At 38.5% G+C, this 25778-nt stretch overlaps 2 protein-coding genes across 3 annotated transcripts; both read right to left on the bottom strand.

The window, feature by feature from the left end:
• Positions 1–308: 308 nt before the first annotated feature.
• Positions 309–13313, bottom strand: nr1h4 (nuclear receptor subfamily 1, group H, member 4). Of its 2 annotated transcripts, XM_055037912.1 has the most exons (11): positions 13165–13313; positions 11261–11349; positions 10992–11145; positions 8497–8874; positions 5294–5434; positions 4410–4552; positions 4237–4335; positions 4050–4149; positions 3455–3601; positions 1221–1334; positions 309–1095 (listed from the first exon to the last, which is right to left on the bottom strand). In XM_055037912.1, exons 3-11 carry the CDS (start codon positions 11086–11088, stop codon positions 857–859), a joined length of 1458 nt encoding a protein of 485 aa, XP_054893887.1. In that variant the 5' UTR covers positions 11089–11145; positions 11261–11349; positions 13165–13313; the 3' UTR covers positions 309–856. The 2 variants fall into 2 exon arrangements, with proteins under 2 accessions (XP_054893887.1, XP_054893896.1); XM_055037921.1 differs by lacking the exons at positions 10992–11145; positions 11261–11349; positions 13165–13313 and adding an exon at positions 9722–9978.
• Positions 13314–15013: 1700 nt separating this feature from the next.
• Positions 15014–25778, bottom strand: slc17a8 (solute carrier family 17 member 8). Its single transcript, XM_055037899.1, has 12 exons — positions 25325–25778; positions 23739–23994; positions 23036–23154; positions 21412–21526; positions 20520–20607; positions 19783–19869; positions 18633–18775; positions 18412–18561; positions 17952–18084; positions 17603–17713; positions 17205–17332; positions 15014–16480 (listed from the first exon to the last, which is right to left on the bottom strand). The coding sequence occupies exons 1-12, from the start codon at positions 25420–25422 to the stop codon at positions 16151–16153; spliced, it is 1758 nt and encodes a 585-aa protein (XP_054893874.1). The 5' UTR covers positions 25423–25778; the 3' UTR covers positions 15014–16150.

The following is a 25778-nucleotide window of genomic DNA, read 5'->3' as shown; positions in this document are numbered from 1 at the left end:
TTCCAGAGCAGCCTGAATGCTTGATAAATGCAGAAACGAAGCCACTCAGTTGGCACCACTACCTGCATAGAGTAGTTTCCTACACCTCTGTGTTCTGCCTCACTTTGTTTCTAAATACCTCACTGATAGTGGGAGCACAATCTGCTAACTCTTAGCCCATTATAATATGTTTAACAAGGAAAAAACCAGAGTTTAGATAAATAATTTTGCTATATTGCTATATTTTTTGTTATTGTCCTTTAATTGGTTTTAATAAGTGTTCCCGATATTAGAAGGTTAACTGCAGTCTTAAATAAAAAAAGAATATGCTTTGTGAGATTAAATAAAGAATTTATTTCATAAAAGAAATAAATAATTTGACATTTGGATAATATTTGAAAAAAAAAATTCAGCCACCCAATAATAATTTAGAAAGTTCCACACTTACTAGAAGAAACGTGGTACATTTTTCTATATGTGCTGTAATTAATGTATTCTCCGTTGTATGAAAATGCTTCCCTGGGAATGTCGATTATCAAGGCAAGTACATAAAACATACATTTCTGTGCATAAAATAAAAATGAGGCCATCGAAAAACACTAATCTAAATCTCTTACAACCACCTTCTTGGCTTTGTACAAAATTCCAGTGTTTGTACTTCTTTTACTCATCCGTTTCAAAATTTCAGCTTTTTACGCCAAATATTGATGATAAAACCTGGACATGGAAAAGCTGCTATAATACACTAATATTACCTTACCCTATTCATAAAGTCAGGCAGAACCAAAGCAGACTGGTTGTTTGTCTACCATTATGAACTTGGTTCCACTCCGGGAGCCTTTCAGCTGGAATGTCCATCTCTTCTTCCCAGGCTCCTTCACTGCACATCCCAGATCTCACAGAGCAGCGGGGTGAATTTGTGGTCGTTCACTCTCCATGATGTGAGCATCTCTGCATGATAGTGGTTGAGCGTCCTCAGCTCCGTCAGGCGGCCCAGGAGGCGAGCAAAGTACTGCGGCTCCTGCGGATGCTGCAGAACACACAGCTTCTTCAGAAGCTCCACCATCGGCTCCTGCAGCCGCTCCACAGCTTGCTGGTCCTTCACATACGGCCGGTCTAGAGAGGAATACGATGCACTCTAATTATACTGTAAGCTATGAAAGAGTACGGGTATCTACGTGGAGAAATGTAGAACAATGGACGCCATGAAGAGCTCTGAATGAAGGCAAAAGATGGCTCACCTGGGGTCAAGATGGTTATTGCAGTGAGGAGAGCCTGTTCCTCCAGCACCATGTGCAGCTCACCAACACTTTTGTAAAAATTAAACAAGGGCGTGATGAATTCTTCAGATATACCTGCAGAAACAAACGTGGTTTTTATTACACATTTTACCAAAAAGCTGGCTAAGTGCAAGTGAAGGTTTTGATTTTGAGATTCACATGCTTTAGATGTGGGACAAGCTTTTATTTTGTCAGCTAAAGCCTGTTAAAATTAAGAACAAAAAAATACCTCCAAAAACACTCAAATGTCATAAATAAATTGAACGCTTATTTCTTTTTTGCCGTCGTAAAATTTAACCTATTTTTGAATCACACTTTAACTTTAAATCATTAAATCAGAACAAATTTAAACAAGCTGATTTTAGTATAAAACATACTTTTTTGGACCGTAAACTCTACACACACGTCAGCGTCACAATTTCCATTGGTTTTCAAAGCAGACAAACCATTTTAAAACTAAGTTTCTGACACAAAAAAGTCTTTTGAGTTCATGACGTTAAACTCAAGAGCAATTAAGTTAAGGAGGAGAACATAAATATGTTCACCACTGACAGGCTAAGAAACACAGTGAAAAATAAAGCTGAGTGTTTTCAAAGGCCTAGTCAAAGTTTTTTATTAACCAGTTTGGATCACGCTTTGTCTTAATAAACAAAAGAAAAAAATGCAGAGAAACGCTTGTTAATAATGAAAGATTTAATTGTGACAAAAAAAAAAGTGTGCAAAGTCTTTCAGTCAGGTTCCTGTTTAACGTTTGGGAGCTGCAGAGGCTGATCGATCGAGCTGGGGACGTCTGTCCACCCGGAGACATCATTATCATCATCATCATCATCCTCATCATCATCATGGAGCTTTCAGAAATGCCAGGGGGCCTCAGAGGGAAAGAAGTGCACAATGGCACGTCTGATGTTGTGATAAGAAACAATACTCTCTTCAGACAGCTTTGCTGCCTTTTTCTCCCTGACTGGCCTTTAGCGCGACTATCTCTTATCCTCACCATTCACTCAGGAGCAGCGCTCAGGGACTCACTGACACACACACACACACATCTGCCATCATCACTGCTGTCTAACTGTTCAGTCTGGTTGACATGATGACACCTCACATTCATTTCAATGGTTCTTAAAAGCAGCAGGTCAGTTAACGATTCAGCCCAGGGGATATTTATGTGAGCAAAGAGGCAGAATGTGAGTTTTAATAACCTAATCCTTATGGTTCAAAAGAGGTCGGGTTTGCTGGTCTTCACCTGGAGCGACGCAGGCACACCTGAACAGCGTGAAACTGAACCCACACGGGGTACGTGTGCATGTGTAACCGACACCCAGCCCGGGATCAGTAGGTCAGTGCACATCTCTCCGCTGCATCACACAGATCAAATATTAAAGGAGAATCCGACCAGATTTGGCTCGATTCAGCCTGGCAGACCAAAAGACAAAGGGACAGCTGACATCCAGCAGAAGTTACTACCATCAAGATTCCCTCTCATGTCTCATTTATCGGCGTTTTATTTAGGCCTACTATAATTCATAACCTGGCAGATTTAGGCTGAAGGTAGTCACTTAACTTTTCCCTTCTAACTAGCTGAATGAACATGTTTTTAAGCTTAAATTAAAAATTTGCTTGTTTAACTGTACAAATCCTCTACAAATAACTTCACAATTAGTGTTATTCTTTTACACAATGGTTTTTTTTTTACTCTACTAGGTTTATTATCTAGTTATCAACCTAAAAAATGGTTATATTGATCCTGTACTCCTGGATTATCTGTGATGTACAGTTTTGGCCTGAACTTTACATATTCCTATCTTGAGCATGAATATTATCCCTTTTGTGCATGAATTATGATCCGTTGTCTCATAAAGATTCAAGATTCATGATCTTTTATGAAAAAGGTCTTTTGAAATCTGAAATCTTCCAACTAAAACTGAATAATCAGCGGGAAAATATAACTAATCAGCTATAATTGTTATGATCCGTTTAATTTTAAATTTCAACATAGAAGCTAATGTCATTTTCACTGGAATTGAATTCAAGTTTTCAAAATTTATCAAGATCAGGAGAATGCTTCATTTAAAGTCAGTGCGTTCAAAGATTTTTCATGGTTGAATTGGAAACTCTTTGTTATGTCAAGAAAGTTTTAGTTTTTTCTCCAGGTGAAATCTGACTTTACCAACGCTGCATATAGTGAGTGAACTCACCACTTTTCCGTATCCTCTCTTCTAAAACCTCAGTGTGGTCTTTTGGCATTTTCCTGCTGAAAACTTGAGCTGAACGCAGAAACATGGCCTCCACAGCAGAACCCTTCAGCAGAGCGATCTGATCTTCATGATCCAGAGACAGAAACCCTAACGAAGAAATGACACCTTTTTGTTTCTTTCCATGCTACATGCATACAGTGACAAAGCATTTGTCCCCTCACTGATTTCATCTGGTTTTGCTGTTTTGTTAGTATTAAACATTTCAGCACTTTTATATTAGATACAAAATTATCCTCACCCAATAATGAAAATGTAAATGTCCTCTCCTAATTAAATCATGAATAAAGCCCAGTATTTGGACAGCTAAGTTCATGAGGCATACTTAAGCCTAATTTCTGTCAAATCTGTAGAGTCAAGAGATCACCTAAAAAGGACCTGCTTGGCAACATGAAGTAGGTAAAAAAAGATCCAAAAATGCAACTCATCTGGATCCAAAGAAACTCAATAAGTAAATACAAGGCTGGAATACAAAACAAGTTCTAAGACAAATGCTTTTTGCCACAGCTCTGTGTTTCACCAAAATTCTCTGATTTACCTGGAATATTCTTTGTAAACTCCACCAAAACCTGAACTTGACTTGTTGCGATTTCTGTCAAGAGGAGAAAGTTTTCCTCTGTGCTGTACTGTTCTTGTAGCTGGAAGGGAAAGGAAGAATAAGCTGAGTATTTACTCTTAGTTACTGCTCATAATGTGAATAATTCAATGTTAGGCTGAACAAATACCAGCTTTTTGGTAACATCCTGGGGGATTTGATGTTTGTTGTAAGCTTCCACTATGAGTTTCATGAGTGCATCTTGCTCTTTAGTAATTGCCACTTTTTCCTAAATTTGAAAACAAAAACATTTTATTTGCCTCATCTACATTTCTCTGGGACTCGATAAGATGGCGTGTTTACCTTTGACAGCTTGGTGGTTGAGGTGACCTGCTTGTTGTCCGCACTGTCCACCCCCTCTGTCTCGTCTCCCGTTGACCGCCCCGGGGAGGTCTTGGTGTTCTTGCGAAGCCTTTTGGATTTACACTGGATCTCTGTCAGCAGACCTGCAGGTATCAATGAAAGCTTCACTTTCTGAGTTAAATACCTCACAGATTTGTATCCAGAGCAGCTTTAAAAAAAACGAAAAAGTCACCTACGGATCCCTTGTTAATATCTATCAGACACGTGAATTCATTCAAGATCACCGTTACTATATAGTGAGGACATACTCTTTTTACTATTTAATTACACTCAAATATGGAAAGGGAATTTTGAAAAACTTCAGTCTTGAGAGAGAAAAAAATTCACCTCTTAATTTTTTCCCTGCCTAATTAGTTAAGCTCTTTCCGCGGGGACAGATAGTATCATGAAGGCCTTCCATGCTGCAATATTGATCACAGCAGCACTGAAGTATTTATGAGCAACAGGAGTCCAGTTTATTCTTCAGTACCTTTGTACTGCCGACTATTAACAGAACTCACAACTGGTTTCTGAAACTAACATTACCAGGGAGAAAGCTGAAGCAACTCTTTCAGTGTCCACATGCTGATTAACGATGTTGATCTTTCATAGGGAGAACTTTTTTCTTGACTGCTTTCATTCCAGAAAGCCAAACAAAAGCTTTGTCGCATGTCATAAATGACACATTATATCCCGGGATAATTAAGTAGACCAGGTCAGAATGGAGAATGAGGATTCACCTCTCAGCTGTCCGTAACTCGTCCGGTATCATATTTGTTCATTGTTGATTTAAATACATTTATAAAGTATACCTGTCATCTCTCCAAACCTGCAGCCATACTCACACTCTGCCAACATGCCCATCTCCTTGCATTTTCTCAGCCTGCACTCCTGGCATTTCCTGCGCATGTACATGTCCATCTCACAGTTGCCGCCACTCTTGCACTTGTACACGGCGTTCTTTGTTATACTTCGTCTGAAGAAGCCTGAACATAAGCAGAGGAGGACGGTAAACATCACATAATGTATTGCAATGATTTGAGTTCAAAACACCCGTTTCCTGGGTGTTGTTTTTTATATTTGAAAATATCTCAATTGCGCAAATCCTCCTCTTTACCAGCCTCTTTCCTCGTGTTTATCTTGTAAGTTATTATTTTTGATTCCACCTGGACTTTTGTTTTTGAAAGATTTTGAATTTCCCTTTTGTGGGAAATCGTTTATTTTCACCTCAAGGTTTCCCCCAGAAAACTTCCTGAGCCTGATGGTTGGGCTCTCAGCAGTCATTCCTCCAGCGGCCCATTGTGTTTTTGATTTAAAACATGCTTAAAGTTGACAATGTGTTTCTGACAAAATCTGAATGAACAAAATGGTAAGAAATATTTTTAATTTCTATAAAGTGGAATAACAAGTGGCTGCATTCGTTTGAGATGAAGTTCTTGTTTTTGCACACATTCTATCCAAAAACCAGCTTCCACCGGTGGAGAAGTGGAACACAGCTGTGTTTCCTTTTCTTACTGTTGCGAAATATGCTAATCATATGATCATTATAACTATATTTAATTGGACCAGCAGTTTCCTAATGATGAATGCCTTTTCTGGACAGCAACAGGTGAAAATGCACACAGATCGTTGTTTTCTAGCGACTCTTCAGTCTGAACTCGTCCTCACCTTTGACCTCAATAAAGCACTTGTTCGAACAGTGGTTAGACCCATCAAATATAGCAACAAACTAACACTTTGACTCATTAACTTTAGGACACTGACCAGACATTCTGACGTCATTAAGCACAGCGACACGCAGTGATGAAACCAAGCTCGGGTTGCTCGTGCATTGTGTAGGAGAAAGGTGAGAAGGAATCCAATCGGGGCACCATTACCGAGAAGACTTGAGTCTATTCTCGGTGAAATGGCAGCACAGGTCAGCTGGCACACTCCTGGCATTGTCCAGGATGGCCGTGTGGAATTACACTCATATCCCTTCAGCCTGCCGTTTGACAGGAATCCCACTGAATTCACAATGCAATAAAAACACCGGGAGGGGCTGCTGAAGGTCGTAACGGTGCTTTCACCCAGTTAATAATTTGTAAACTGAAGGAAAACTCGTAAAGTGCTCACTCCCACTTTTCCGTACAGTCATTTAGTTGTTTTATTCTCATAAAGTCAGCATCAGTCCGTCAAAACCTGACCTGTGTCGTAGGCTGGATGGATTTATTTCCTGTCCTTGGCGGGTAATTAAACATTCACTCAACAGCATTTAGTGCTTGTTTTACAAGCACTTTTAAACTGCTGTTTCAAAATCTTAAAAAGCAATCACCTGAGGAAATTTTTATAAAGCTAAACTGATTTTCTTTTGAGAAAAGAAAAGTCCTTTCAGGTGGGACATTTAATCACAGATTTCTAAATATTGTGTAATTCTGGCTTCTGTTGCCTCATGCACACATGTGATTCTTACCCAGATGTTTGGACTGTAGAAATAAACACTGCTGTCATGAGTAGGCCCCAAAGGTCTAAAGATATGACATACCCAATGTAGGGCAAATGTCGTTGAGCTTTTAGAAAATGCCATATTACAGATGCATGTAACTGAGTTTTAAACAAACTTCACATGGTAATACAGTGCCTTGCCAATATCTTCATTTTGAAATTATTCAACATTTTAAATTACAAAATATCGAATATTTAATTTGAATTTTAGGCAATAGAAAAAACACAAAGTGGGAAATCACTGGGAAAACAGGTGAAAAATTATCTTAGTGTTTCAATGTTTTCACAGATGAAATTCTCTCTGTGATGATCTCTCGTGATAGAGAGCATTAGTGAACAAAGATCATCACGAAGGTCAGGAAACACAGCAGAGAAGTCAGGGAGAAGGTTGTCTAAAAGCAGTGTTACGTTATAAAGAGCTTTTCAGAAATCTTTGTAAATCTCACAGAGCTCGGTTCAGTCGCGCACCTGAAATTGAAATGGTGAGATAGAAATATAATCTACCGCACCTAATCTGACAGGCTTGTCCAGTAGAGCTTTAATAAGACAAGAAGAGCTTGAGCTGTACAGATTCAGAGCTCAGGCCGACAGGAAACTTCAATCCAAGGACTCTGCAAATCTGGCGTTTTGGTAAGTAGCTATAGAGACAGCCATTACTGTGGAGAAAGTTCACACTGCCTCACATATGCAACCTGTATGTGCTCCGCAGTCTGAACGGGTAAAGGACCTGACAGTGTCCCGCATGCGCAGTTGAGGGCGCAATAGCGTCAGCGTTCTGTGTTCTGCCAACCGCCATAAAAAGAAGAAGGGCTCAGTGTTTGCAGAAGTAAACATGGAGGCTAACGGTGGAGCACAGCTTACATATTTGAAGTTGTTTTCCGACCGGAGTAGCATATTAACAACTTAATCCTCATTGAGGTCGCATTTGAATTGAATACGTATCGGATATGCAAGGGGCCTGGGTCGCATTCAAAAAGAATCCAACCTGTGCTGTTCAGACTGTCATGAAAAGATCAGATACAGGTCGCATTGAGTAAAAAAAAATTAAAATCGGAATTGGGTCACATCAGCTTGCAGTGTGAACGCAGCCTAAGAGTCTTGCTTCTCAAGCATGGATTCAAGTGTCAATGTTGGTACTTGAGCTGCTTAAGTGGTACTCAAAAGAAATGTAGGTATTATTTGCAAGAACATTCAGAATCTGTTATTTTTTCCAAATTCAAACTTGAAAGTTTTAATTTCAGAGGCATAACCACCTCCTTAATTATGCAGTTGAGATGTATGTGGATTTTTTTACTTGGGGAAAGTGTTTTGGCTGAAGCATATTTGTGTCTTAGAAAGGTTAAAGTTCAACTCTAAACCCAACTGAGAATCTGTGGCAAGACTATAAATTTGTTGTTCACTGACCCTCTTTAGCCAAGCTTAAAGAATTCAAAGAATAATGTTTAAACATCTTTTTACCTCGGCCTTTAGAACAAAAGAAGAACCTCTTGTTAAACTACACAGAGACGAAGGATAACACAAGACTTTCCCACAGTGCTGTATCTCCTGTGGAAACTCCACACACCTTTACATCCTTCACAGGTGAGAGCGTTGTAGTGGTATCCAGAGGCCTTGTCTCCGCAGACCACACACAGTTCCTCCCCCTTGATCCTTCCAGATTGGTTCAGGTGCCGGTTCCTCTTGCAAACAGCCGGCACAACAGAAGAAGCCTCGTCCATTTCAGTCCCATAGTTGCCCTCCAGGGGTCCTTTCCTCAGTTCGTATAAGCCCATGTGTGAGTACCATTCGTCTCCACTGAATGGAGGGTAATAGTTCTGAGAGGAGTAGTATGGAGTGGTGGACATGTTTGGCTCCAGGGATGGATACTGCATACTGGGGTAAGTGGTGAATGGTAGGATGTCAGGGTCCTGCAGAAGAGGACTGCCTTGATCTGCCAGTATGTCTGATGAACAAAAGAAGAGGTTTTAGAGAACTGCTCAATGGTGATTACATGTTGTGGTCCAGAACAACAGCAAATTAATCACTCTGCTCAGTTTTGCATCTTCAGCTCTAATGGTAGAGACCATAACATTAAATATAAATGTGGAGTTTAAGTGTCAATGGAAGTTGAATACTGGGACATAAACAATTAACTGCTTATAGTCAGTTTAGATGATATTTCTCTGTGGTCTGACTCTAGAAATAAAAGCATGTAAGAAAACAAAACTACTTCAAACAGAAGGTAATAAAACATGAGTATCTGATAAAACCTTATCTGAGGGAGATAATGATCACGGGGATTTGTGCATAAAAATTAGATGACAGAATATGGGGTAGAGTTAAATAACAAAAATCAACTTTTGAAGTAGAAAATGATGCAACTCAAAATGATCCAACCAATTCTGACAATGAAACAGAAAATGCTAAAACTAACAGCTTCTGTAGTACACTATAGTTTAAGTGATAACTACAGTGTAATTGAAGTTGACAATGTTAAAGTCACAACCTGAAGAACCTTTTCCCAGTAAAATCCATCAGATTTGCTGTCCAAGTAACACACAGGCAACGCACAAAATACCATAAAGCCATAAATGATTAACAACCTGCTCACAGTACACTGTGTCTTTCAGACAGCCAATACAGTAACATTACTCCAAACAAGCTGACACTAATTTGCTCATAAGGATATTAATTCATAATGAATTAACGTCCAGGGAAACTCACTCAACACAGAGAAACAACTCCAAAAAAATCATCAAAACAAAGAGCTTTCCTGACATGATCTTTGTTGAGAAGGATGAATCACAAACCTCTGGATGTCTGAGTCTGGACCATGGCCGTCTCCATGTAACCAGACGCAGACCTTTCTGAGCCTTTACTCTCCCACCTCCCCACTGCTGGTTTGTAGTTCGGCCTCTTTCTCGAGTTTTAACAGAAAAATCATCTCCTACTCATACTTGTCGATCTGGCACCTTGCTAAAGACGTGAAAACATCTTGCTGCCTGGTTGAGAAATGCTGAGGGGGGAGCAAAGGTTGCTGGAGCTACTCATTAACCACCAAGTTAAGATGTCTTCACATCATTACAAGTAGCTGGTTGATTCAGGAGTTTGAGTACAAACTGACTGCTACTGTATGACGGCTGTATATCTGCAGGGTCACGTATAAATTTGGACAGGTGAAGAATCCCAAAATATTTGCCATGTTGCTGTGTCGCCTGAAAAACTATTAGTAAGATCTGCTGAATTGGACTAAATAAGAACAAAAGAAGATGGGAGGATTGTTCATTTCTTCTTACTGACCTGTCCTTGTACAGAAAGTCATATACAATTATTGCTGTAGGCAGGACCGCCCTTCAACGCCTTTATGATTTATTCTGCTGGTTTATTGGGTAAAGGGTGTGATCAGGAGTTTGTGTAACACGGCTTTTCCTGGAATACATATTACCCTCTGTTCACATTTGTGTAGATAATAATTAGAATTTTAAAGCTGAGATTTATTCAAGTTTTCAACTCAGTGCTTTTGTTAAGATGAGAAAACACTAACATTGTACACGGAATGTCATTCCCTGTTTCTTTCAAATCAAGTAGATCTATTAGGAGTAGAAGAAATAAAAGGTGTGATAACACTGTTGCATAAATTTGCACACACTTGAGCTAAAACCTTGTTGACCTTGTTATTGGCGACTTTCAGTGTTCAGTCGCCAATAAACCCATCATTCATCAAATGTGGGATAATCAAGTAGAGTGGCCTGATATTATTATCAATATTTTCTCATCACCAAACCCTGGTATTTTAACAAGGTATCCACATTTACATCCACATTTATACCTGATTAACTTTTGAGAGCTCCTGTCAGTTAGAGAACTTTCTTCATGACATTAATCTGTGTTGCAGCAGATTTTCGGTTTCATGCTAGGAAGTGTGAGCACACCTACCCCTGTTCTTGCATTGTGCCAAACTCTCACCCTGCTGTCACTTCCATGTTCCCTTTTTTGACGTTAAAATTGATTTTGAGTTTTCTACTGTGTGAGATTATTCTTCTGTTTTTAATCTGTGTGGTTCTGGCCTTCTACACTTACCAAAGAAGTGGGCGCTCTCAGAGATGGAGAACTCATCGCTGGATGGGATTTGCAGCGGTCCCACCACATTGATCTCGGGGCCCTCCCACTCATTCATTCAGGAAGGTTTTCTTCAAAATCCCAGACTGGGGCTTCAATATGTCTCTGTTTGCTCCTGCACAAAGATTTCAAATGCTATTTTAGCACCTTGCTGAAGCCTTTTTAAACAAACATTCAGTGAACCATTTGGATCCCAGCGATTTTTACAGTGTAATAAATCATCAACCCACCTGACGGGTCCAGGTGAAATGTTTAGGGATGAGATGTTTCGTGGTTCTGAACGAGAGGAACGAGGATGAAGCTCAGGTCACTGCAAAGCCTTTGGAAGAGCAAATCATGCAAAGGAGACAATTATTTCTGTCTTTTCACTTACTGCACATACCGCTTTCGTGATGCATTTTAAAGCTTTGCATTAATTAAGTAAAACTGAGAAGTATTGTTAGAGAATTAAGAAGCTCTTCAATTTATTCTTCATGCAAAGTAACAAAATGGTCTCGTTGGACTTTATCAGCAGCTCTGCCACATTGTTTTAATCAAGTCAATGTAATTTCCCTTTAGATGACAAAGCAGTCCACATGGATTCAATAACCTCCGTCCCACATGAAAACTAAATGTACAGCCACCGTTAATGTAGTCATGAGAAAAATCAGTACTACACCAATGAGATTTAAGCAGGAGAATACCATGCCAATACCTTCCAAAAACAAGAAATACTGCACAATGAAACCAAACAAATGAGATACAGGCGTCACTCGATAAAAACAGGTACAAAAACAGAAACAGTGCAATACTATCACAGTTTTCTTTTATTTCTGTGTTCTTTGTTCAACTTAAATGTTTCCAAACACAGAGCATGTGAGGTAAAGCACAATTCACATCAGACTTAGAATAACCGAAATATTAAGAAGTGATTGAACAAGAACAGCTTGTTTTAGTTGTCGAGAGAACGATGACTCTATCTAAATATTGCAGCACCACCTTTACTTGCAAAGTTGCATCAGAATGGATAGATGAGCAAAGAAGAGCTGTTTAAGCTTAATGATATATGGTACGGTGCATGATATTTCACTTTTTGTTTTTGTGCAAGAAAAATAAACAAGCAGAAATTATTGCGATTACGCGACTTTTTATTTACTGAAAAGTCCAGGGAGAAGCTCATTTCACCAACACTTGTTTTCAATCACTGACAGAGATGCATATTTTTTCAGTTTTTCTTTCCAAACAGTTAAAAAGAAAAAAAAAACGTCATAGATGTAATACCAAGAAAATAAACAAAATAGGGACAACTTATGTTTCAAAGACTACAACGATTGATTTATATCTGTTCACCAGATATAAATAGTTGATGGTCGACTTTCTTTATTTCACACTATCTAGTCTACAAATTTACAAATTTATTTTACTTCCTTTCACATAGTTTCCTCTAAATTCAGTTTGTCATATCTGAAAATAGAGCAGGGCGATTTGGACAAAAAAATTATAATTTATGTTTCTTTCTGGATTTAATGTTTAGCTAATTGTGGTTTTAAATTAAAATTACAGCATCTAAGATTGTATCTGTTTTGATTAATAGTTTTACATACAATGCAAAAAGTTATTATACTTTTTGCATTGTATGCGTAATCAAGAATTTGTCCAAAGAATAAATCAACTACAAATCTGGTTATAACCAGTATCTCATTTTAAAAATCATTTGTCACATTTAGTCTTGAGTTATTTATGTCAACCATTTAGCTAAATCTGTCAACTTCCTCCTTTGTGATCAGAAGCTGTTTCAGAAGAGCAACAAAAATCTCAAATCCATTGTCAAGCATGGTGGTGGAGGAATGGTGATTTGACTTGTTTGGAAACCACTGGACCTGGGAGCGTTCACTCATTCAGTGTAGGTGAAAATGTTAATGTGAAAACTTAATGTTGTAAACAAAAGAGAAGCAAATCTCTTCGCAATGTCAGAAATGTGTAACATCACAAAAAATAAAGTTATTGAGGTGATAAAGTCGGTTCTAAAAACTGAATTATAAGTTGCATTTAGTCTTTTCTGTGACTGTCGGTACAATTGTGCAATATTATTTGTTTTCCATGACAGTACATAGATTCCCAACCCTTCGCTCATTCTTCCTCTGGCAGTTCTTACCTTCTTCTGGCCAACTGATGTGGAAAACTTTCCTTCCGTCTTTGCGTGCGCTACAGCTCCATCGATATTCAAACGATAAGTTGCATGTGTCCGACTCCAGTGAGAGAGGACGTGCGACCAGTTGAGGTCAGAGAGAGAGAAATGGGTGGTGGTTATTAATTAAACTGCCCGATCCTGTCCATGTCATCCCACTCCCCCAGTGCTTTTTATCAGAACATGTCAACAGGCCTCCTCATGAATTCCCACTTTCACACACAAACACCATACGCATCATTAGCGCCACTCAAACTACTGCTGTGATCATTAGACAGCTGAGTGGACGTGCAGTCTGGAGTATTTTCAATAAAGTGAAACAAAAAGGAATATTCCTGCTTTTTTTTTTTATTTACATCCGGGGTTTGTTTTGGGTTTTTTTTATTTGTCTTGTCATGGAAAATCTCTGAAGCCGAGTGCGTCCTTGAACTGACCCAAGCCATTTCATCAGGCAAAGTGACCGTCAATAGATCGGTTCAGGATATTTTTTGGGGGGTGGACACTATCAGGGATGAAGGATCTCTGCCTTTTTCTAAAAAAATCTTTTTACATTTCAATGAGATATAAACCAGTAAATGAAATCCTTTTTGACTTTTAATTCTTTTTTTTCCTAAAACAGGACGGCTTAATCATTGATGAGCTGTTGCTCCATCTGAAGAGGCCCTTCTGAGTCAACAGACGGTCTCCCTGAAATAAACAGAACCTTTGCCATTGGCTGCTGTTTGTGGACTGTCTGCTCAGGATTTAAGAGCATGTAAGGAATGAAATAACACAATGCAAACAAGCCCATGTTTAATTCACATTTACACAGTTGAGTGTGAGGAAACCTACAGATGTTAGTTGCCTTTTCTCCCTTTGCCTGGTTTTCTCTCTGATCCCAAGCCGAGTGCATTGTTGTTACTGGAAAGTACAACACAGCACTACAAGGACAACAGGCAACAAAGTCCATAACCTTGAAATTCCTTATCACAAAGTGAAAGGGTGTAATCATCAGGTTTTCCACTGCCAAATCACACAACGCTTTTTTAAAGAGTTTTACAAGCTGAAATGTCTTGAGCAGAAGAAGCTAAAAGTAGAAATCAAGAATCTGTCTAGTAACTATGAAGCAGGCACACAAGGACAGATAACGCTGAGGATGTTTATAGTGTGACTGGAAATAGATGTGTTTAAAAAAACGTTACCATCTTTACATAAACAATCATTATTAAGAGCACATCTTAATAATTTAAAGAAACACCAGTCATGAGTTGCTTTATTTGATTTCAGCATTTGCTTCTATTCACAGATTTACTGTATCCAACTGTTTATTATTAGATCCAATCTTTATTCCAATTAAATTATGAGTTTCTTATTAGAACATTTTCACAATTTGGTGTCCTTGGTGGACTTTTTTTTTTTTTTTTTTTGTCATGTCACAGAGTTTCATCCCACTTCCTCCTTTACTTTTCCTTCTGTTTTTTAACAACCTGTCAGTCTGGAAAACATCATTCATAAAATCTTGCTTATTTTCTGGCTCTGCTGTTTTCTTAGAGGCTAAAGATTACCTCCTTACACACATCCCATGAAAAATAGACGTGTGCAGCCTCTTTGTCATTACACAGGTAGGCACTTTGAGAATAACAGTAGGAAGAGCTTGCTGCAGGTTCTTTGAGGATTTTTAAGGCTTTTATTCTAAGAGTCCTGTTTGGAGGTGGAGAACAATTTGCAAAGGGCAGCGAATACCGTCCTGCAATTCAGTGAATTATAACTGAAGATATTGATTAATAGGTAAACATTCAATTCAGTTTCCATTTCAATAACCAAGCAATTAGTCATTTAATAAAGTCTTTTTCAAGTTTTCATGATTTCACAAAGAAAAAAAAAGTTCATCATTCACATAGACATTATCTCTTAATCCAGAACCTTAAAACTTTTCATGACGTAATCCATAAACCATCTCAATAATCTTCAATAATGCAGTTATTTGTTTTTACACCAGACGTTTTGTGTGCAAATCAAGCCTAAAATGTTCAAATGTACAGCACATTTTCTTTGTTGAGCATTTTACACATTCTTCTGTGATTATAGCAAAATACTCAGTGTTTCTAACTGGATCACCATGTAGACAAAAAGAGGAAGAAAAAAAACATTGAACATTCATTTTGTCCAACTAAAATATGGAGCCTAGAGCTCCGTAAATAATAACGCTGATTTAAAGATGATTTCCATCCAAGCACATGGTGAATTAAAACCGGCTCAAAGAAGCAAAGCAGTGCAACCATTCAGCAACAGCAGATTTACACAGGAAACCCTAATAAGACTGACTCCATACAGACTGTGGTCTACTGAGATCTAATCTTTACATTCCTTCAGGTTTTTTCAGGTTGCATAGCGGACACAAAACGTCTCATGGACCGTCCACATGGATTAACATAAACTGCAATCAGCGTCACCTGCAGGATGAAGGTTACAGGTTGGTTTGGAAGTTGATATGTGTTGCTCATGTATCTTCAGTGTGATGCTGGTTTGTACAAAACAGATGTCAAATTTGTAACTTAGTTGTATTTTTGTGTGATAGACACATTCTGTCTTTCCAGTGACTCTCTAATTTAAAATAATGTCAAATATTTGCTTCTTTTTTTTTTACATATCAGGTAACCAAAGTACTGTGCAAAACATAAGTCGACCTTCATTTCTTCATATTTTTGCTTCCAAGGAGCCAGACTGTGATTTTTGAAGACAAAAATCACAAAACATCAGCTTGAAACATAATATTCAGAAATTACAGAAGGTCTGAAACAATTGTACAGTATTGTACATTCTTCACTGATAGCTGAAAAAGACTATCTTGTGGTGCTTTTGATGCTGCAGCTGCTGTTGTTGTTTCCCCTGAACTCCTCCTCCGGTGTGAAATCAGACCTTCAGTTTCACCCGAGTGTTCTGGAAGTCCTCTAATTGTAATCCTCCTGCTGTCTCACTGGTACCCATCCTGGTAGTCCCCGTTACCACAGTGTTCCTCCTCCCCCTCCATGGTGACCCCTCTCTTCTTTTTCCATCCCTGTTTTCGACCGTATGAATTGTCTGTGGTTCCGTAGCTCTTTTTGGAAGCCAGGCCACCGTCGGTGGTAAGTTCTGACTCCTCCGCCAGCTCGTCCTCATCGATAATGCCGCATTTATCCTCACTCAAGCTCTCGGGGTTGGCCCAGTCCTGCTGCTCTCCTGACGCAAAGATAGCATAGAAGATGACTCCTGTGTAATGCACCATGGAGGCAATAATGAAGACATGCTGCCACTCCAAACGAGTCTGTGGGAAGACGGATGAAGACGGTTCACTGATCGCTCAGAGGTGAAATACTGAGATCAGACTATATAGGTAACAGTAAGTTAAATTATAAATAAAAGCTTAGGATAGTTGCAAGGTTTACACAGAGACAATGTAGGGATTGATCAAATAAATGATACAAAATACATCCACAAACATCAGTTTATGGGACATTTTGTGTCTGTTTCATAATATAAAACTTACATGGAGCCCAAGCAAAAACTTCATCTGGTATTTTAGACAAATCATGTATATTAATTTAAAACTGCAAAACATGTTGCCAAATGTGATGTCTGCATAAAGATATTGAATATTTTATAATAAATTAACCACTAATTATTTTTCAAAACTTTCCTTTTCCTTTCACAGTTCCCACTGCCCTCTTATCTGACAGACTTGCTAACAGAGAGTCAGTACTTTTAATCGTTTTTAATTATTTTTAATTAATCACAAGGAGATTCTTAACTCTTACTCAACACACAGTTGAATTTTCCCATAAAGTATACCAGCATGGCTCCAAACAACCAAAATGAAGTTGATTAATTTCTTTTTTTTTTTTCTGAACAATCATTTGAAAACTGTTTTTGTAAACTCAATTTATTTTTATCTGATATTCATTCAAGATTTAAGTTTGACAAAAATAGAAGTCATCTGTAAGGGACTGAATACTTTTTCACAGCACTGCATTATCTAGAGATTTTTTTACCTTGTTTTTAGTCAAAGCTCCAACAATGAGGGGGCACACCATTCCAGACAGCGTTCCAACTCCATTGGAAATGCCCATCAAGATGCTGGCATAACGAGGAGCTATATCCAAATGGTTGACATTAAAACCTAAAAATGCAGCATAAATACCTTGAGGTGAAATGAACACAAAGACAGAAAAACAGATCTACATCCACACTTGAACTTGTTGGTTTCCTAGAGAAGCCCACACCAAAAGCCTCACTGCTTTATGCTGCAACAAATTGAAACTGGTGGTTCTCCAGACTCAAATTATTACTAAAAACAGAATAAAGGTTCTCGTGCAAATCCTGTTCACTGCATATTTTCACCTTGTTCCAAACTGTTTCTGAATAGAGTCAGATTTGAGGTCTTAAAAACCTGAAATGGCAAATCCACTGAAGCCTACAGCCAACACGAGGAAGGAAATGGCGACTCCTCGCGTGTGAGAAAATCCAACAACCAACAGAAGTGTGGCCTCCATACCAAATCCTGAAATGAAAGACAAAAATTAGCCAATGTAAAGGGATTATTATTATTATTATTATTATTATTATTATTATTATTATTATTATTATTATTATTATTATTAAAATCCAGCTCAATCAGATGATCAAATTAATAAACTTTCAAACTGAATAAGAACCTTTCTGTGTATTCAGCAGATCTTAATGGTCCTCAGTGGTTTGCATTAAATTAAGAACATTGAGGAATGGTTGCATCAGCGTACCTCCACAGTTCATGAGCTTCCTCACATTTGTTGTTGACATAATTTTTTTACTTCGTAAGAAGTCCGCCAGTTGCCCTCCGATAGGGACGATGATTGTCATCACCATGTGAGGGACGGCAGACAAGATCCCCACCTGGACACATTAAATAAGAAGCAGCACATTGAATAACTAATACATTAAAAACACCCATACTTACATCAATCATTTATATTTATTTAGGTGATACTAAGTGCTGACTTTGATACATTTCTTGCATCCCAAGAGGAATCTTTTAGGATGCAAAAGTTTATTCGAAAAAGGAGGACAGCAACATTTTGTCAAACAGTTAGGAAAGAGGAAATTGGAGAAAAGTGTGGAAAATTACACATGACCTAATTTTCAAAACGGTTTGAATGCTTTTTGATGCATCTGTAGGAAGTTTTTAATCTTAAAACTGATAACGCTGTCAGTGAGGCTAACCTTGCTGATGGGGAAGCCAAACACTTCCTCAAAGTATGCCGGCTGGCTGATGAGGAGCAGGTAGAAGGTCCAGCTGCGGCAGAAGTTTGCCACAATGATAGCGTAGACCGGCATGGAGGTAAAGAAACGACGCCATGGGGTCTTGAATTTCTGTGGAAGGTCAAACGTGTGAGTAGGTTTAAAACACAGCCTGAAATCCACAGTTTATTAAATATGCACACCTCTGTAACACTCAGTTGGTTGGCTGTTTCGCCGATGGCAGCCTCGATGTACATCTTCTCCTCCTGAGTGATTGTGGGATGTTGAGCAGGACTCCCGTAAGCCAGGAGGAGCCACAGGATATACCACAGGATCCCAAACACGCCTTCAAAACGAGACAAGAGCAGATTACATTCACACTGTGGTTATCTGCAGAGCTTTTTATAAAAGTATGAATGAGTGAGCGTGGGACAAATTAATTAAACCCCAGCACACACCATCTCTGGATCACAGGAATTTCCGTTATTAAAAATAGTCCCAGCATGAGTCACAGAGGTAGGACAGGAAAATGCTAATTTACATCAATAAATCATGAGATCGTATCGCGGTGAAATCAGAGTGGCTTTTTATTAAAATACGTTGGCGAAGTTACGTTTTTCGTGTGAGTGTTAATCATTTTAATCAAACCTTGAAGCGTTTTAGATAAAACCGAGGTGCAAAACCAGACAGAGTACAACTAGCAGGGAGCAACGTGTCGCACACTGATTATGAAAAGAACCTAAAGTGAAATTAAACTGTATATTTCCCTTCTACTAAACAGACCTAGTGTATTTTCTAATGAGGTTATTAAATTTAGAAACCAAACATTACACCAGCCGAGATAGTTTGGGAGGGTTTTATTGTAGTTTTTTTGTTTTGTTTTGTTTTGGGTTTTTTTTTTTTGGCATTGATAAATTATGTAAATTATTACATACCAAGCAGAGACAAAAGTATTTAACCACCAGCTGGACACAGCAGACAACTCCTCTGACTTCTGAAGGTTTAGTCCTGTTAAAGTGGGGATCTCTGTGACACTAGTGACTTGATGCAATGTGCAGGGTTCCCTTGTGGGTAAAGACTTTTCAAGAATTGGTGTAATAATCCACATTTAATGATATTGTTTTATATATATTGATATTGTCAATATATAGGATCCATATGTGTATGTAACTGACTTGGAATCTGATTTCTGGACTGAATTGGCTGTAAATTTATTTACATAAACTGGATTTGTTTGTATATTTTTACCAAAATTGGACCGAAATATTTTTTTTTCTACTTGTTTTAGTACAACTTAAAATGTGTAAATGATGTTCGTTGGGGGAATTTTGTGTTTGTTTTGTTGCTCCTCACCATAAAGATAGAAGACTGACGACCAGCCGACATACTGCACCAGAACTCCAGCTAAAGGCATGGCGATTACCGCTCCGGCGTAGGAACCTGATGACATCGAGCATCACTGTCAGTCGTCACATCTCAGTGGCAGTCATCATAAAACATGTTTTCTCTTGGTTATGTTTTGTTTGTTTGTTTGTTTTATGCAGGATTACAATACAAGACACCAACACCAGGGAGTTCAAATGTGTCTTAATGACCAAAGTCAATTCAAAGACATGCATTAGAGTCATTGAGCAAACGCCATCAAAATGAGTCATTAGTGCTGCCCTTACTGATAGGGTGTTTTAGACTGTTTTCTGCAGTCTGACGCCTCATGAGTCGGGCTGATTTCTATAGAGCAGCAACGCTGAGAGGGTTGTTGGACATTAAGCAGTCCATTCACTTTCATTTAGGTGAATGGACAGGGAAGCTCCTTCAGTTCACACAGGTGAGCCGTGTTCATTTACAGACAATGTCAAGAGGGTTTTGATGCACGGGTTGTCATGGTACCAATTTAAAGTGCGACACTGTTATTCAAATTTCAACAGAGGCAGCACGGGTCAGCATCTGCAAAGCAAAGCAAGCCCACTCACGTCCATTTACTTGCCATACTCCCTGTGACTTGTGAGGAGGTTGCATCAAAGATGTTTGGAACGGTGAAAAAGCTCAGAGCTGCTTTTTGTTAGATTAAAGAAAGGAGAGACGTGACTCACCGCAGAATGATGTGGTCGCCAGTCGACTGCGTTCGAGAGGCGGAGCCCACTTGGACCACATCCCGTGACACGCTGGGTAGGTGACCCCCTAAAGGGAGTACAGAACAGAATGACAAGGCTCAAAGACTGATTTGGGGATGCAAAGGAGACAAGCTTTTAAGTCTCAGACCAATTTTTGGGGAAAGCACAACTATTAATAGGTGATCATTCTTTCAATAGATGAAAAAAGCATAAATAAAGACACAGATTGGATGTATAAGTTTGAGGACGGCATAAAACGTCTAGCTCTCCTACTTTGGAATTCCTTGATTATCTCATGTTTCCAACTTTCCTGGTATTTTTCTGTCATGTTGCTCTTAATGAATCCAACGCTTGACAATCAGTTGGACACACTAGAGCAAGTGTGTCCAACTCATTTTCACTTCGAGCCTAATAAAGATCATAAATGACCTCGATGGTCCGGTTATGAAAGCAGTGATAAAACTACTTATTAACACAGGTAGTTTTTACTTGTGCATCTTTTCATGTTGATGTAAACTGGCCTTAAATAAAACCTGAGTTGATTTGACTCATAAAATAATATTTTGAAATTCTACTTCTGTGGTTCTGTAAAGCTCAGAGGGACCACAGAAACAGCTATGTGGCTATAGATTTGGTCAGCAAAAGCATGGCATACATTACAGCGAGAACAAGAAAATAAAAACACTCATCGCTAAGGCGTATAAGGAATGATGATGTGTCACCCCAACACAAATCTAGGATTATTTTTCCTGGTTCACGCTTAATCAGTGCTTGGTAGAGGGTGACCTGGCTTATCATTTGTCTCTCTCTTGCTCTAGGAACCTAAATTAATTTGCTAATTTTCTATTAGCTGGCTATTTTCTTTCCTTACCTCCACTAACCCCTGCAAGATGCGTACAAACATGACGCAGCCGTAGTGCACCCTGGCAGCTGATGGGATGAACATGTTCAGCACCGATGTCAGAAAAATGGCAGCCCCAAAAACCCTGGGAAGAAAACAAGAGTCGTCAATGAATAGCTTATGTGTTTCAATGAAAATGCTTTTGGGAAAATAAACCTTCACTGGGCCTTTCTTGATTATTTAGGTTTTAGAATTGATAATTCCCCGGGCTTCGTTCTCTACCTTCAACAGCTTGTAAAAAAGAAGAAGCTGAAGCTAGGTTCTTATTTCAAAATTAAATCTTGTTTATCAAGATTTATCATTTCCTCTCAGATTTAGTACCTCTGTTTGACTGCTTTGGGGCAGCATCTCTTGTCCCTTACATTTTCAGGTGTTTATTTTCTGCGCTCAGGTGATTTGATTTTATTAATTGGTCGCTTTGCGCTGATCTTTGCAAAAAAAATTGCTTTCCAGTTTGTTGCTCCCTCAGACTGGAATCAACTGCAGAAAGACTTAAAGCTGAAAGAAATTGTCTCCTTCAATGCATTTAAGGCCAGTCTTAATCAGTTTGTAAGTTTTATTTTAGACTTACTACTACTTTTATGTCTGTGTTTGCTTTTTATTATTTTTCTTCCTTTAAAAAAAGATTTTTAGTCTCAATGAGACATTTTTGGTTAAATAAAGATTATATATATATATATATATATATATATATAATTATAATATATATATTGAATATAATATATATATATATATATACGATATATATATATATAAATTAGAAGTTTATTGAAACAATCCTTTATTTATTCGAGCAAATATTGATCATGCTTTGTTGATCATAATTTTCGAACTTATTGAGCTGCACCTATATTTGTGACTTTGACCAAATCTTTAGGCAGCTGGTGAAAGCTTGACAAACACTGTGTGTGTGTGTGTGTGTGTGTGTGTGTGTGTGTGTGTGTGTGTGTGTGTGTGTGTGTGTGTGTGTGTGTGTGTGTGTGTGTGTGTGTGTGTGTGTGTGTGTGTGTGTGTGTCTGTAAGCTGCAGTAGACTTATAAAGCACCACATCTCTGAATCTGTCTGTCAAAGTGTCTCAGTCAACCTTACAGCCTGACACATCTGACGCCTCCGTCATTCACTGAGTGAGACAAAAAGACATCCCGTTCAACCCACAAGTTTCTGCTCCAGCACCACGGTGCTGTTGAGCTCCTCTTACCCAAAATCCCTGTCCTCTGTTTGTTTCCCAAAGCAGCGTGTAAGTGACACTTGTAATATTCCAGCTGCTGCTGTTTCAGAAGGAAATCAGAAGCAGGATCTTTCATTATTAACTCTGTCAGTAGTGTGTCCTTTTTTTCCTGTGAAGCTTTTATTACAGGATTGCTATCTGCACCATCGGTAATGCTCACCGCGCCAAACAGTTTTAACCCTTTAAACCGCATGAAGAAGAGCTCTCCCTAATTCTAGTTCTCTTACTTATTTACTGAATGCTTCTTATTTAAGAATAACCAGGGTGACACCCAGTTCAGCCTTGTGAAAAAGTGCATTTTTTCTGCTAAAGCTGAGTTTCCAGCACTAATACCAGTAACACAGACGACACTGACAGCACCCCAACCTGTTGGCAGACAGCTTGTTGGAGATGAATCCGCCTGGGATCTGAGTGACGATGTAGCCCCAAAAGAAGGACCCGTGGATCAGCCCCACAGTCTCTGGATCCCAGTTAAACTGAGCTTTCTGAAATGGAATTCATAAAACAAATGAGAATAAAATTTCAATAATCTGGGGAATAAAATACAGACTGCTTCCCTTGATTATCAGGTGGCAACTAATCCGAATTCCTTTCAGAATGAATTATGAAAAAAGTGAACATTAACCTTTTTGTGTGTTATGACTGCCTGAAACAAAAGCAATATTTCAGAAGCTAAAATGAGATTTAAATCCCTTAAATGCGATCAATAAGGCATCGGAGCCACTTGATACTGCCTTAGATGTTTCATGCAGAAATGTCGTCCATTCTATGTTTTAATGAGCTTGGCACCAGCAGCAGGGCCTGATCCAGGATGCCTTTCACGTAAGCTATGCCACTAAACATACAGGTTTCATGTTTGGAATTGAATTACTGTAATAAATAAATAATTTGGTGGTAATATAATTTATTGAAATGGACATACTCATAAGTAAAAAAATTTTTAAAGGAATTATAAAAGTAAATCATCTTTTACTAGATGCAGAGATTGAGACATTGAAATCTTTAAACCTTTAAAGCCAAAGAGTAAAAATAAAACAGTGTTCAGTTAGCTTGTTTGGTCTCAATCTACCTGAATCACTGGCGTCCCGTTGATATAGACCGTGTTGTTGTTCACCATCTCTACAATGGCCACGCCCAGGTTGCATCGGATGCCAAAGGAGATGCAGAAGCCCAGGCCGCTGAGGATGGCAATGATGTAGCGCTTGGGCAGACCGCCGCAGCTGCAGTCCAGCAGGGGGGCAGGAAGTGGTGCTGACGCCACCGGCCGTCCATCTTCCGTCAGTTCAATGTTTTCCTCATCCTCAACATTGTTACCGTCCATTTTCCTAAAGAGTGAAAGGGAGTGGTGATCTGTTCAGCTTGCTGCATTTTCACGTCACACTTATTTATATGGTGTGTTAGCAAAAATCAGCAGCAAACAGTGGTGAAAGATAAGGATGTTGATCAGTAATCTGCTGTCATCAGATTTCTTTAACGTTTCTCATTCTTTACATTTATTCTGCCGCCTGAATCAACCTGTCTCTGTTGATTGGTTCACACCAGCTAGCAAAAGATCGCCTATTACCAAGCAATCAGAGGCACCACCACAGTGCACAGGGCTGCTAAAATTTTTATTTATTTTTTCCTGCACAAATTTGAGAAAAGCTTTGAGAATAAGCTTTGATGAATCATAACATTTCTTTCACATCTGCAACTTTCTTGCTGCAGAGTCTTTTTATTGGCACTAATGGTAAATATTATATCTTTTCAGAGCTCAAAGAGACAAGCACATTTTGTAAATATTTTTTTATTTAATAATCTCCATTTCACATTCCTTGAGATTGGAGTAATAGTTTTATAACTACACTGTATTTATGTTAAAATTTTGCCCTTAGTATACGGTATTATATTTTTTATTCTGTTTTATAAATAGTATTCTATTTATTGCTATGTTTTTGCCTCCACTGTGCCTCTTTTTGTCGCTCCCTCCAGGTCCAGGATCTTATGTTTCAGACAGAAATTAAGAGAAGCGTAGTAAAAATTACAAAATAATTGTAACAATTATGATGATCATCATAATTATTAAATTATGATATAAATTGAGAACAAATAAATACATATTGCTACTGTTATTAGAATTATTATCTGACATAGTGGAAATATAAATGTTGGTAGTAATTCTGTTAGGTTTTACATCTCAATTTTTTTTAATTATAGTCTTATGACGATATTATTATAATTATGTCTTGAATAAATGCTAAGCCAACACCCACACTAAACACGTCTGCCATCACATTGGTCTATAAATGTCTTCTGTTTTCATAATGATGGTGCTTTTATTTTCTGTGTTTCTGTAATTGTCTAAACAATCCTCCACTTTATTTCCTAAAGTAAAGACAGTCGTCTGAATACATTTCTAAGCTTCTCCACCACTGACGCATTCTTCTGTTAAAAATGTATTAGATGTAAAATATGCATTGCTGCCTAAAAATAAAACCTGTGATTACATCACTGGCATCGCTCTGCAAAGAATAGAATCAGATATTTCTGTATCGCCAGGATTTCTTATGGCAGAAGATGTTACGTGTTCATCCCCTAGGCTGATCGTCATCAGCACCATTTCTGCAGCCATAAGGCTTGATTTCTGCAAGTTTCCATAAAAATTAACCCTCTCACCTTTGCAGCTTTCCTAAAGAATCCCCCACAGTATTCTTGACCTCCTCCTTCCCAGGTTTTAGCACCTGATTTTTCAAACCTGCAAAATCAAAAGGCATCTTTTCTGTTTCTTTTTTTTTCTTTTATCCCAAAACAAAATCCTAGTCACTCTTATAAAGAAAACGAGAAAAAAGTATCCACTAGACGCCGCTTGTCATCCTCCTTCACCGTGTACTACTTGGGATTGACACCTGCTAAAAGTCCCAAAGTGATGATGAGATGATGAGGACTTTTCCAACTTTTGGATCCGTGGAGAAGAGGAAAGTGGACGGGTGTGATGTCAAAAGTGTACCTCAATGTCCTAAATGCAACAGAATCAGAAATGTATGCGTCCTTAAAAGATCCATTGAGGAGTGATTTTGAACAAAGGAAGAGCAAAATAGAGGTGTGAAATCCAGGTTTTAGTCCCGAGACA

The sequence above is a fragment of the Poeciliopsis prolifica genome, unplaced genomic scaffold (assembly GCF_027474105.1).
Source record: "Poeciliopsis prolifica strain line A6 unplaced genomic scaffold, Auburn_PproV2 SCAFFOLD001, whole genome shotgun sequence".
NCBI classification, from domain to species: domain Eukaryota; kingdom Metazoa; phylum Chordata; class Actinopteri; order Cyprinodontiformes; family Poeciliidae; genus Poeciliopsis; species Poeciliopsis prolifica.
This window is presented reverse-complemented; position numbering and strand designations above follow the sequence as displayed.